Below are 14,432 nucleotides of genomic sequence, written 5' to 3' on the forward strand. Positions count from 1 at the left end.
ATAAAATATCATTACAAAACAAACATCATTACCAAAATAACATATTTTTCAACCATAGTTTAACTCCAATCATAGTTTAACTCACAAACACTAGACTGAAGACAACAGAAAATACATCACCTTATAATAAACCCATCAAATCTGTCTCTCTCTCCATTCACAAATTCATCGGTGACATCAACAACTTCTCAAGGTTACTATGGCGATGGTCTCCATCCAGCTGGAGCAGAAGCTGGTGTCATGTGACGGAGGCTGACGGAGAACGAGGTGCTGGATGGAGTCTAATTAGAGAGAGAGCTGAGAAATTAAGGCACAGTGGAGCTCCGCGTCCCATGATTCCACAGTCACCCAGAGTTCATTTAGTGAGATGCATTTTCATCAGGAAGATCAGTCCAGGATTGTGATGACAGATCAACTTCGGAACATAAATTCATTTTTTTTTATATTACATTAAATTAAAAATTACTTCACACAAATATAAACATAAACACAAACTATAGAAAAATATCCAAAATAAAAGTTTTTTGTTTACATTGTGTACTGTGTATATTTATATAAAAGCACACACATACAGTATATATTTTGAAAACATTTACATGTATATATTTATCTTCATATAATTTATATTATAAATATATTTAATATATAAACATTACATATTTTTCTTAAACATATACATGTACACTAGTGCTCAAAAGTTTGGGATCAGTGAGACTTGTAATGTTTTTTAAAGAAGTCTCTTCTGCTCATCAAGGCTGCATTTATTTGATCAAAAATACAGAAAAAAAAACAGTAATCTTGCAAAATGTTATTACAATATAAAAAAATGGTTTCTATATTAATATACTTCAAAATATAATTTATTTCTGTGATGCAAAGCTGAATTTCCATCATCATCATTACTCCAGTATAAAGTGTCACATGATCTTCAGAAATCATTCTAATATGATGATTTATTATCAGAATTATCAAGTTGTGCTGCTAAATATTTTTTGGAAACTACAATACTTTTTTCAGGATTCTTTGATGAATAAAAAGTTAAAAAGAACAGAATTTATTCAAAATATAAATCTTTGCTATCACTTCTTAACAATTTAACACATCCTTGCTGAATAAAAGTTTTAATTTCTTTCAAAAAAAGAAAGAATAAAAATGCACTGACCCCAAACTTTAGAACTGTAGTGTATATTGTTAGAATCACAGCTTCCAAAAACACAACAGTTTCAACACTGATAATAAATCATCATATTAGAATGATTTCTGAAGATCATGTGACACTGAAGACTGGAGTAATGATGCTGAAAATACAGCTGCACATCACAGAAATAAATTACATTTTTAAAGTACATTAAAATTGAAACTACTATTTTATATTGTAATAACATTTTGCAATATTACTGTTTTTTTTATTCTGTATCTTTGATCAAATAAATGCAGTCTTGATAAGCAGAAGAGACTTCTTTAAAAAACATTACAAGTCTCACTGATCCCAAACTTTTGAGCGCTAGTGTGTGTTTGTATTTATTTATATATACATAATAAATATACATAGTATTTATACTTTAAAATCCTAGTAGCCTCTCAGTGTTTGACTTGTCTGTTTTTATATTCATAAGAACAAATGAAATACTACAAATACTCAGGTTTTAGTCATTTTGATGCATGCATTTGCAATTTAAAAAAAAAAAAAAAATTCTTACAAATGTCTGTAGTTTTGATGAAATTTTCTTAGTTTTAGTTTATTTAGCTTTAGCTATTTTAGACAATGAGAACAAAAACAAGGCAACTAGTTGAAATAAAATATGTTTACATTTTTAATATCTTATTTCAGTTTAATTCATGTTTATTTTATCAAAAACACATTCAAAAAAAAGAAAAACATCCACAAAAAATCCCACACACTCCACAAAAATTTAAAAAAACAAATAAGATTTTTTGGGAAACTATCTGAAATGTCAAAGTAACAATGTTTTTTAATGGTCTTAATTTTAGTGTTAGTTAACTATAATAATAACTGTGGAACAGACCCACATTTAAGTCATTATTCACTGATAATCTTCCAATCAATGAGAAGAAAGAAAGTCACGCAGGTTTAAACAACATGAGGTTGAGTTCAACATCATAATTCCAGGAAAAATACTAGAATACCAAATAAATGGTTAAAAGAGGGAATACAAATACAGTATGAACAGAAAAAAACAGAAAATTGCAAGGTTGAACTCATGAATAAATTACATTTAAAGCTTGTTGATGTTTGATGGAGGAGCTGGAGATTTCACAGCTCTTTTTTCAGTTACGTCACTTTACAAATAAAAGCTCTTCCAGGAAGCACAAGGCACGTTGAGGATTGATGTTTGATTTGTTCACTAGTTTCTCTACAGAAATTACGCCACTGATCACCAATAAAATAAAAACAGCCCTGAATGTGTACGTTTTCACACTTGAGTCAAAAAGTGAAATGAAAAAGAGTTCAGTTCTGTTTGCCTTCACATTGCATGTGGACTAGAAAGAGGACTCTGATCACATCTGAATGTTGATCGGGTCTCAGTCCACTTTCTGTACACACTGTAGTTTTTTATAACCTGGGCAACTAGATTATATTGAGTATTATGAATTATTCTTATTTATGTATAAACTGAATATTAAAGATGATTAATATGTTGACATAAAAACTGAGATAGTTTGTATAGAGTTGGTTCCTAACACAACATCAGTGAGGTGATTATTGAATATGAACTGAATTTGAATTGAGGCAGCAAACAGGATACAGAATTACCAATTAAGTAGAATTAAATTAATTTTTCACGGCAAATGACCCATAAACACACTCATCACACAACATTTAGGCCATTTTAAGAAACATTAGATGATGTTACTAATGTTTTTAGAATGAAGAAATGTGAATTTAATTCATATACAGCAGCTGGAGGAAAAAAAATTTTTTCTCTCACTTAAGTCACACTTATTAATGTCTGAATGTCATTTATTATTAACATGAATTTAACTGTAAAGTCCCACCAAAATAAATTTGAGTTTATGGATTATTATGCGATAAAACCCTGAATGCTCCAGTTCATCCCTGAGAATTAAATATAGAGTCAAAACAATTATCTGAAAACAACGTGGTGCTTTCAAAATATAATTTCAAATCAATTCTGAAAAACTTGTTCTACATATCAACAAAAAAATAGTCACAATTAGTCTGAATTAATGACATAGTTAACGTTTTAACAAAACACATGTTTTCACTGTTTTGTGATTGTTGTAATGTAATTAAATAAATAATTCCTGTCGATTCTAAATCCCAGCTAACAAAAATATATTCAAAGTACATTGATGTTCCAGTTAAGTTATGAAAACGTTATTTCCTAACATTTAAAACGTCCAGTTTTTAAAAATTGTAAATGTTTTTTCTTGGTTATTCAAACGTTTAAAAGAACATTCCATTTAATAATTTTGCAAACGTTACGGGAACGTTACTTTTGAATGTTCTCGGAATGTTTTTGATACAATTAGTAACATTTAAAAAAAAACACCCAACTCAAACATTTCAGTAAATGATGTATAAACAACGTTTTTGTGCTAATGTTTTGAGAACACTATTAAAAAACAAACATTCTATGAATGTTCCTGGAGGAACGTTTGTTCATAACACTGAAGGAACCTCCATGGAACATTTTTAGAACATTCCCTGTTAGTTGAGATCCTGTACACTGTGATCAATTAAAAACAAAATCAAAACCAACAACCATCAACAACAAATAGCTCACTGAGATCTAACAGCAGCTCTTCTCTGAGATCTAACACCAACATTCTCACAGCTCCGCTCTTGCTCTTCTGTCATTCGAAATGAAGTGCATAACTCTTTCTGTTTACTTCTCTCTCTCAGCTCCACCCATCAAAGGCTCCGTGTCGCAGTCCGCTCCATCCACGCTCAGATACTCATGGGGCCTGATGGCTACAGGACGACCCTTGAGGGCCAAAGAGCACGCTATGAAGGAGAAGAGCAGGCCCAACATCTCGATGTAGAAGCTTTCTCCTGCAGAAATGCAAAGCCTTTCTGTCTTCGCTCGCTGCAGATTGTGCTCAATCACACTCATACAGGCCACACACACACACACAACCGCCACACAGATGAACGCTGAGGAGAAATGTGAGAAAACACACATTACTAAAACATCAGGTTCACATCCGGCTAGAAATGACTGATTAATTATCTAATGCACTCATTTGCATACATCCCCACTGGAAAAGGCCAGATTCTAAACTCTTGTTTGATTTTGTTGTCATATTTTCAGTATGTTTTTAGGAGTAAAATGCTATATAAATCAGTGTGTATGATATATGGTTATTTAAATAATATGAATATGTAAAGTTTGCCGATTGTGAGAGAAACGACTCTTTAAAGATATGTCCTGGAATTGAATGCACGGATGCAAACAGATAAAGTGCAATAAAATAAACACTCAAATGTGTGTTTTAGAAGTTTTCTCTCCACTAGTCTGAAAGCAGAGACATGTTATGGATGCTAAACTGACCAGTGCATGAAAAAAACACTGGTTTTGCCTTGATGCATACCGAGTTATGAAACAGGAATCAAAAATAATATAATTCTAAATGGGACAATTTACGTATTTCTAGATGTATGGACAATTATTGACAATGGGAGGCACCTGTCAAGACGTGCAGAGACGTCACCAGCTTTGAGTGAGTGACCGCTGCTCCGAGGAAATCCAGCAGGAAAGAGGAACTGGAAAACAGCACGGCGCTGTAGCAGAGAGCGGCCAGAGAGTACAGCAGCCACATTCCCCATCCGTGCAGCCCACCCAACGGACCTCCAGCAGACAAAACCAGACAAAACCCATTATACACAGTTACTGCATGCAGAGGATTGCATTCATAGCCTTCATATTTTACAATATAGAACTAAGTCAATGTTTTATGTATAGTTTGTCACATTTATTTGATGTTTGTTGTTGTTTTATGATGTTGTTTCGGCCAAGCCACTCTTGAAAAAGAGATTTTGATTTCAAGAGACTAACTTGGTCAAATAAAGGCTTAAAAAAATAGTTCATTAAAAAAATTAAATGTTCTGTAAATGTGCTCACCCTCAGGTTTCTTAAGATCAGGATGAGTTTGTTTCTTCATCAGGTTTGTAGAAATGTAGCACTGCATCAGTGTCTCAGCAATTGATGCTCTGCAGTGAATGGGTGCCGTCAGAATGAGAGTCCAAACAGCTGATAAAAACATCACAATCCACAGCACTCCAGTCCATCAGTTAACATCTGGAGAAGACAAAAGATGAAACACATCCAGCATTAAGATGTTTTTAACTCAAATACATAGAGTCTATAATCCATAATAACACTTCCTCCAGTGAAAAAGTGCATCTCCTGTTGTCTCTCACATCAAAATCCAGACACATATTTGTTTAAACGCTGCTTGATCTGTGCAGATTTCTCTCCTGATTCACACCAGAACACTTTTTCAATTTAGGAAGCGTTATTATTTTAGTTAAAATCATCTTAATGCAGGATGTGTTTCATCTTTTGTCTTCTCCAGATGTTCACTGATGGACTGGAGTGCTGTGGATTACTTGTGGATTATTGTGATGTTTTTATCAGCTGTTTGGACTCTCATTCTGACGGCACCCATTCACTGCAGAGCATCCATTGATGAGACACTGATGCAGTGCTACATTTCTACAAACCTGATGAAGACACACACTCATCTTGATCTGGGATGGTCTGCGGGTGTTCACAGTAATAAACAGAGCTATAGGATCACACCTGTGTCTGTGAGATTCTGATACGCGTGCAGTGTGAAGGCCACGCCGTAGATGAGATTGCTGCTTGAATCGGAGCAGTTCTGGACCTGGATCCAGTTGGGATCCGCGATAGACGTGCACAGCGACACGAGCGTGAAGCACTGGCACACGGCCGCAGGGGTCAACGCCAGGGTCATGCTGACCTGAGAACAACACGAGCGCATGAGAAGAGAAAAACTGATTAATGGATCTTCTGTAGAAGTGACTCAAAGAAAAAATGCAATGGTTCCTCATAAACAGAGTACCTTTGGAGAAAGAGCAATGAAACACCAGCATCACCCTTGCAGTGGACCAGTTTCCAAGAATACCTCGTGCATTATAAATTAAACAAAGCTAGATTTGCAAAAGATTTTTCGCACTGAAAAAAAAAGCGTTCGACCGGACAAATCGATTGAGATAGTCAGTCTGCAGAGCATTTCCGAGAAGATGTCGTGTTAAGAGAAAATCTCCAGTGTGATAAAAAGTATCAGGATTAGTAACACGCGGAACAGCACTGAGAAGAGCATGCGTTTAGCTCCAACATGGAAAGTACATCACACTGCACCCTTTTACTGGCGCGCATGCGCAGCTCGGCGCACACAGAGGAGAGCTAGCGGTCAGACGCCAACCATTGCGCACATATTACATTTTTTTTTTGGTTTCCAACGTGTTATAAGAATTGGATCAGTCTAGGACACATTAGATCAGATAAATTAAAAAATGATATTATGATTAAGGCGCTTTCAACGTTCAGCTTTTAACACTGTACTAAATGAACTATTACCTGTTGTTTGAGTGAGTTTGCCGTGTTTTTTGTTACCGGATGTCGTGTCCTGTGTCCTGCAACGTAGAATAATAACTCATCGGATATCAAATGCTTAAAATCAATAATCGAGCAGTATTGCTCAATTTGGTAGATTTAATTGTGGACATCGCTATATTGGGGTATCATTATCATCACTTCATCCTTAGCCGCTCTCACCTGTATTATTGAGAAGATATTTAATTTTCCACTACAATGAATATGTCTTATTAGATGGGAAAGCTATTTTATTAGTAAATTTTAGTAATAAATGTATACATATGGGAAAAAATAAGGCCATTTGTTTTTAATTTGTAGGTACAGCAAATACTAAAAAAAAACTATATTAGTTTGGGAAAAAAAAATGTTACAATTTTAATTTAACTTTTATTTCTATCTTACATTTAATTATTAGTATTATTATTATTATTATGATTTATCTAATGTTCACTCTGGCTTTATATTTGTTAGGCTACATCTTTAAAAAAATAAAATGTAATAAACAAAAAAATTCATCAGTGCAAAAAGAAAAGCTGGACACCTTCAGGGAAAATCTGGAAATTAGTGTCACAAGCCCGAACAAGCAGCAAACTAATTATAAAACCCTGGCAGGAATAAATATACTGTACATGCTCTCTGTTTCTCTCAGGAACACGCTGAGTAGAAGTAAAATAAAGAAGACCAGCTAGTTTAAGAAAAACAAGAAAAATGAGAAAGGAAGCAATAAAAAGCCCTGTTTACATCGTCATTTATTTTTTAGTGCTTTTTTTTCCATTTTATTTGAAAGGCAGTTCAAGAGCGAGAGGAAAATCCTGGGATATTGTTTAAAACAGTTTCTGACCAATAAATATCCATGACGAGTTGTTTTAAATGACACAGCTAAGCTGTTCTAAAAATCATTTAAAAGAAAATACACAGACAGAGGGAATCTGTTTAAAGTGTGTGTATAACAATAATCACATAAAATCTCCTTCTGTGCCTCTGAAAACGCACTGTCCTTGTATTACAAACCAAAGCCTCAAACTATTTCAGAAAAGTGATTTGGGACGACATCAGACATGATGCTTGTAGGCTGAGGAAACTGAAGTGCTGTACGCTGTGGGTGGACGGGGACACAGACCCTGTCAATGATATAATGCATTCCCCCGCTTTATTTACATTTCCTTGCAGCTGAGAACAGGGGGTTTGGATGGGTTTAAGCGCTGCACTCGGGAGCTTCAGGCGTCTAAGGTTTATGAGGTGTGTTGCTGGCGTTGGACCTTCTGAGATGGAGCTCCACTGGCACCCCTCTTCTTTGATGAACTGAGCCACAGCGTTCAGCTCCTCACGGCCGTGATGAAAATAAAGCTTCCCGGTCATCCGATCACTGGTTTTCCTGCACAAACCACATGAGATCTGAGTCACGTTGGCTTATTTTAGAGCGCTCATTCTGTCGTAGAGGAACTTGAACCACGTCTAACATGACACCGCATTATGATCACTTAAAAAACAGCCACATGACTTATTTAAAATATACCCACAAATTACACTATTTACACACAACGTGATCGTGATGTGTTTTGTATTAAAACAAAAACCCCTAATTCTACCTAGTGCACAAACAACCAGAATTATTAAAGTTAACTAAAACTGACACTTAAACCATAAAAAAACATTAACGCGATTAAACTTCTACAACATTGATTTAACCTGATGTACTGAAATAACTACAACTAAAATATAAAAATGAATTAAAAAAAAAACAGACATATTAAAAAAACAACTACAAAAAAAGAACAAAAAACAAAGCTTTTAAAAATAAAATAGAGAACTGAAGAACTACTCAAAATAAAAACTGGATCCAAAATACGTAATAAAAACGATAATACTCAAATAATACAATACTTAATAACAACACTTCAGTCATTTAATCTTAACTTATCTAAAATAATAGATAGCCTGATAGTCTTCACACACACAAACTAAACACACAATAAATCTTTCTGTCTACATAGACAACACTCTGGTTATACCACACAACACACACACACACACATCACATAATCACCCCACATGTCTTTCTCCACCCAACAAAACCACCCTCTGTCACCACACCACACCCCACACATCACACACATCTCTGCACCCGAAACACTCTCTCACACACACTCCACTCGGGTCAACCACACCCACACAACATCAATCACACAGCATCAGTCCCCCAACCACCCACACTTCTCTTGTTCTCACACATCACACACCAAAACACACACACCACCTCTGTCACAACACACACAAACACTCTCTCTCTCACACACATCACTCACACTCTCTCTCTCTCTCACCACACACACACTCTCTCTCCACACACACCACACACTCTCTCTCTCACTCACACACACAGCACATCCAACCAACACCCCCACATCTCCTCTCTTTTCACCCCGCACAGATACCTCCCTTGCAACACAAACACATCGCACTTTTCCACCACACACCACACACACACTACCATCTCCACTCACCCTTACGGCACACACACCCCAAAGCACACCACCTCTCAACACTTTTCATCGAACCCCCTCTTAAATCACAAACAACACCTCAGTATAGGACCCCTATAACACACCAACTTACTCTCTCTCACACACACACACTCACACATCCACCACCCCCACACACACACACACACACAAACAGACACATCACTCTCCCCACTATCACAGCAACATCCACTCTTTTTCTCTCCTCTTCTCTTCTTACACACCTCACCACAACACCCTCAACACACTACACACACACTTCACCTCTCACTTGCACACACACAACACAAACACACACACCACGAAACACACACACCACACAACTACACCCACACACACACTCTCTACTCTCTCTCACACACAACACTCTCTTCTTTCTCACACACACCACACAACCTCACTCGCACCCACACTCAATTTCTCTCTCACACACACACACCCCGCACACAACACACACACCCACACTACCTCTCTCTAATTTCTCACCCACAACCACCACTTTTCTCACACACACCACACCACACTCTCTTTCTGATCTACTCTCACACCAAACACACACACTGGATTAGATGTGTCCATAGGGGAACACTCCATAGGTGTAATGGTTTTTATTCTGTACAAACTGTATTTTCTATCGCCCTACACCAGGGGTAGGCAAGCTCGGTCCTGGAGAGCCGCAGTCCTGCAGAGTTCAGCTCTAACCCTGAAAAAAACCCTCACTTGCCTGTAGCCTTAGTAATCCTGAAGACATTGATGAGCTTGTTCAGGTGTTGTTTTGATTAGGGTTGAAGCTAGACTCTGCAGGGCTGTGGCTCTCTAGGACCGAACCTGCCTACCCCTGCCCTACACCACCTAACCCTACACCTAACTCTACCCCTTACAGGAAACTTAGTGCATTTTTACTTTCTCAAAATAATTCATTCTGTATGGTTTTTTTTTTATATAGCATTTTGAAAAATGGGCGACATGGGTTATGTCCTCATAAGTCACCCTCGAGCCTTGTAATACACTGTGTCATACCATGACCATTATACAAAGTTGTGTCCTGATATGTCACAAAAACACACACGCACACACACACACAGTCACACACACACACACACACACACACCTGTCAGGGAGCCGTCTGCTATCAGGTCCTGCAGTCTGCCAATAGCATCCTGACATGAAGAAACACATGTCAACAATCATCTAAAGGCACCAGTATGTGTTCAGAGGTCAAAGGTCAGCTGAGGTTTGCTATGAACACTGACCTGTGTGCGCAGGCTGAAGTGGGGGGAAACGCCAAATCCTCCAGCAAACACTTTAGATTTCTGAACAGACAGAGAAAACAGTCCATAATCCAGGATTCACCTACCAACATTCAAAATCAACACGGTCTCCTCTCCGTATAAGAGACAGCTGCTGCTAATAAACACACCGAGCAATACAGCATTCAAATCAACTCCATACAGTTCTATGCATTTTCACACAATTCCTGTTTAAAGTCTATTATTCTGAAACATTTGAGTGCAACCTAAAATTTGACTCATCCTAGCGTTTTGAACTAAAGACTGATTCATTCATTTAATGAAGTGCATTCAGTTCCAAATAAAAAGCATCTTAAAATATAAAAAAAAAGTAAAATATCTTCCATTCACAAAGTGTTTAAGTTTCCGCATTATCGCAAGAGAAGGCATTAAACCAATATTTACTATACCATACATGCTGATATAAAACTAGTTCTGCTGTAGGCTGACAGTGGAGATATTAACGGCCGCAGCTTTATTCTGAACGCGAGTGTGTTACCTGCACATACTGGATGACACTCCTGCAGCAGGTGCAGAGGAAGTAAAAAAACACATCAACATGAGATGACTAGTGATGCAGGGGAAGGAAAGAGATGTGCTGAGCGCGCAGGAAGAGAGACGCACCTCTTGCTCGCTGAGCTCCTCTGCTTCTCCCTGATCCTCGATCACAAAAGACTCCTTCAGCCGCAGGTACTCCTCCTCCTCCTTCCGCTCCTGCTCCTCCTTGGAGCGCCGCAGCTCCTCCTCCTGAGAAAGAGAGGAGCGTACAGCTTTGGGAAACATTTACACTTATTTAACCATGAGTGAAACATATACAGCAGCTCTGACACGCGGTCAGAATTACTGGTGATGAATGCGACCTGACAGATGATATGAAGCCCATATAGGTCTATTTAGAATCACACTATTTTATTTAGAAATAGTAAATAAGAGGACATGCATAATTTCTGCACAATGGAATTTTCTTATGTTTTGTTACGTCTTACGTCTTGACTGGTGTTATATCGACGTGAAAAATTACCCGTTTTTTGCTCTTGCAGTCTCTCCTTCTCCTCTTCTTTCTGTCTCTCTTGATCTCTGAGCTCCTGCATCTTCCTCCTCTCCTCCCACCCCTCCATCAAACACACAAACAAACAAAACAAAAACAAACAACATCAAAAACCCGACTCCTGATACGACGGGTGAAGGGTGAGATTGAGCCGCAGTGCTGTAACCTCTCTCTGAGCTTTCCGTGCTTGTTTCTCCTCCAGCTTCTTCTGTTTCTACGCTCCGACTTTAGCAGCGGCTGGAGGACGTTCTTCAGACGGCTGTCCATCTTCCTGATCCTCATCTGCTTCCACAGGACTGTCCTCTGAGGAGACAGAACCAGTCCGTTTAGAGTCTAAAGCGTTCTGTGATATAACGTAAGGCACGGCACTACATGTGAGGAGAGTAAAGAACCATTCTTTCCCCAGCGGATTAATAATCACAGTACATTATGCCAATTCCTACAAGATTTCTGAAATGTTGTTTAAATATGCAAACAAGCAATTATGTAATTTGCACTTTGTGTACATTCCCAGAACAGAAATCTGAACGAAGACAAAGCCAAAGTTCTCATTTGATTTTGTCATGTTAAAGTTTCTTCCGGGGCGATTTTGGATTTCTTTTTTTTTAATCACTCCATAAACCAGAAAATTATGAAAGCCTGTTTCTGCCACTGAATAAAAAAGAAAAAAGGCAATTGCGACTTTTTATCTCACAATTCTCACTTTTTTTCTCATAATTGCATGATATAAACTTGCAAAAAAGCCAGAATTGTGAGATAAAAAAGTCGCAATAACCGGTTTTAATTTTTTTTTTTTGATTTCAGTGGCGGGAAACAGGCTTCCATAGAAAGTAATGTCAAAGAACTAAATAAAATAATAAAACAAATAAAATAAAATTATAACAAAACAAAAAAACAAAAAAAAAAATATAAAGTAAATGAAAATAAGCACTATAGACAAAAAAAAAAAATGTCATGTTAACTTAACATAAAAAAAAAAACAAATAAAAGAATTTGAATTGAAATTTAAATGAATGGATGCGAATAAATAAAGTAAATGAAAATAATCACTTAAAAGTGTATTTTTGATGTTTTCTTCACATCTGAAAGAAGACATGGAAGCAAAACTGACCAGTGCATGCCTTACTTAATTAATCATATATGACCATAAAAAACAACAAAATAACTTGCCTTTTAATTATTAGAAGAGCTGTTAAACTAAGACAGTAAATGATTGCAGTTTACTGTTGTCTGATGGCCGCCGTGTGCGCTGGACGTTCACTTTGCTGTGCAGGTTTCTTTGACGCCCATGCACCCCCTCAGGACGCTCCTCTGCTCAAACTCCACATCCTGACCATCACCACCACCACCTGCTGAAATACAGACGATCAAACCGCCACATTCTGATGCTCCTCACGGTCAGCTGCTGAAAGAAGAGATCTGTCTGTGAACAGGCGTTTTTACTCTTTTAGATGCCACAAACACCCCAGATATAATCATTCTGTGTGAGGGACCACTAATAACCAAAAATAATTTAAAAATTCACATACATATAAACACATTTAAAGACACAATTTAGACAAATTTAAATAGTTAAACTATATATCATGAAAAAAATCTCTTTTTTATACTCATTATAGTGCTGTACCACTATATGTATTATTTCTTTAATATTTCTTTAATCACTTTTTTATTGTTTACTCTATATCTTTTTAATTATTTATTTAGGTAGTTTAATATTATTGTTAATTTTAAGTAAATAATTATATTATTGTTTATGTGTTTATTTTTTAAACATTTTTATTTATTTATTTTATTATTATATATTTTATTTATTGTTTTTCTCTAAATTTTTCATCAATCCACCAGCCCCACAGTAAAGTTACTAAAAAGTTATATTGCTCTGGAATGATATTTATTACAAAAAGTGATATTCAGTTAAATTTGAATTCGGTTTTAAAAAAGTAACATCTCGAAAAGTGGTTACAAAAAAATCTATTTAATGCAGTCAACATTTTTTAGAAAATATTGTAATTTAATTTAATTATGTGGAACTATATAAACACATTATTTCTTTAGCATGTGTACTGTCAGTCTTATCTCACACAGTATCATCGGGTCTGTAAACACATTTCAGGAAAGGGGCCCCCTGCAGTGGGAACATCACATTAGGGGTTATCTCACCTTCGGTGCGTCCACGGAGTTTCACAGCAAACACTATGAGAAAGAGCAGAAGAACCGCGGCTACAACATACAGAACCACATCCATTTCAATCGCTAGAAACACCACACATTCTAGACTGCTGACAAATACACGCTACACTGCGAAGCCTCAGCGGAAGTTGACGTTGCTTTCGCTCGAGCGTCTCTTCCGTGTCACAGCGCGACCTCTAAAGGAGCGGAGGAATGGCCTGTTTACATCTGTGTGGAAGAATATTCAGGACTTTTTTAAAAAGGAATTACAAATTGTATTTTTTCAATTGCGTTTTCCACATGTGGGCGCATAAATTGTGACATAATCCAAATGCGATTGCAAATCTTGCATTAACGTATGCATTTTCGCTCTGGTGAACGCACAGAGTCTGTCATATTTAAATAGCAATATTAATGACCACATTTGCTTTTTTACTCTCTCTGCATCGTGCAATGGAACCTGCCAAAACTCAAATGGAATTGCAATTCCTCTTGCCTTTGAATTTCCGATGTCTACACGGAAAGCTGTCAATCAATGTGAGGGGCGGGACTATATCAATTCAGTTTATTTGCCAGACTCATGTCCAAAAGCCACGCAAGACAGGACAGATAAAAACAAACAAAACAAACAAACAAACAGTAAGAAAAAAGCAAATACAATAATTAAAATACATACAGACATTTCAGCCAATGCACTCTCAGTCTGGATGTGTACCTGTAGCAGGCTCACTAAGCCTGGGATTTGAGAGTGCCACCATATGATACTGTTAGTAGACTCATCCAGACGTTGCAT

The 14,432-nt window shown here is 36.8% G+C and overlaps 1 protein-coding gene and 1 pseudogene across 1 annotated transcript; both read right to left on the reverse strand.

The window, feature by feature from the left end:
- Window positions 1-3,823: 3,823 nt before the first annotated feature.
- Window positions 3,824-6,018, reverse strand: LOC109045359 (transmembrane protein 127-like). Its single transcript, XM_042752242.1, has 3 exons — window positions 5,790-6,018; window positions 4,674-4,835; window positions 3,824-4,141 (listed from the first exon to the last, which is right to left on the reverse strand). The coding sequence occupies exons 1-3, from the start codon at window positions 5,989-5,991 to the stop codon at window positions 3,873-3,875; spliced, it is 633 nt and encodes a 210-aa protein (XP_042608176.1). The 5' UTR covers window positions 5,992-6,018; the 3' UTR covers window positions 3,824-3,872.
- A 4,952-nt stretch (window positions 6,019-10,970) lies between these two features.
- Window positions 10,971-13,836, reverse strand: LOC122141861 (annotated as a pseudogene).
- Window positions 13,837-14,432: the final 596 nt, after the last annotated feature.

This window comes from Cyprinus carpio, chromosome A5 (genome assembly GCF_018340385.1).
Source record: "Cyprinus carpio isolate SPL01 chromosome A5, ASM1834038v1, whole genome shotgun sequence".
NCBI lineage: Eukaryota > Metazoa > Chordata > Actinopteri > Cypriniformes > Cyprinidae > Cyprinus > Cyprinus carpio.

What these genes read in the sequence shown, in the direction of transcription:
- LOC109045359 (XM_042752242.1), bottom strand. Translation starts at nt 5,991, where the DNA reads ATGCGCTCGTGTTGTTCTCAGGTCAGCATGACCCTGGCGTTGACCCCT. An exon ending in TCAGAATCTCACAGACACAG is followed by an intron (nt 4,836 to 5,789) that starts GTGTGATCCTAT and finishes TGTCTGCTGGAG; the next exon opens with GTCCGTTGGGTGGGCTGCAC. An exon ending in GTCTCTGCACGTCTTGACAG is followed by an intron (nt 4,142 to 4,673) that starts GTGCCTCCCATT and finishes ATTTCTCCTCAG; the next exon opens with CGTTCATCTGTGTGGCGGTT.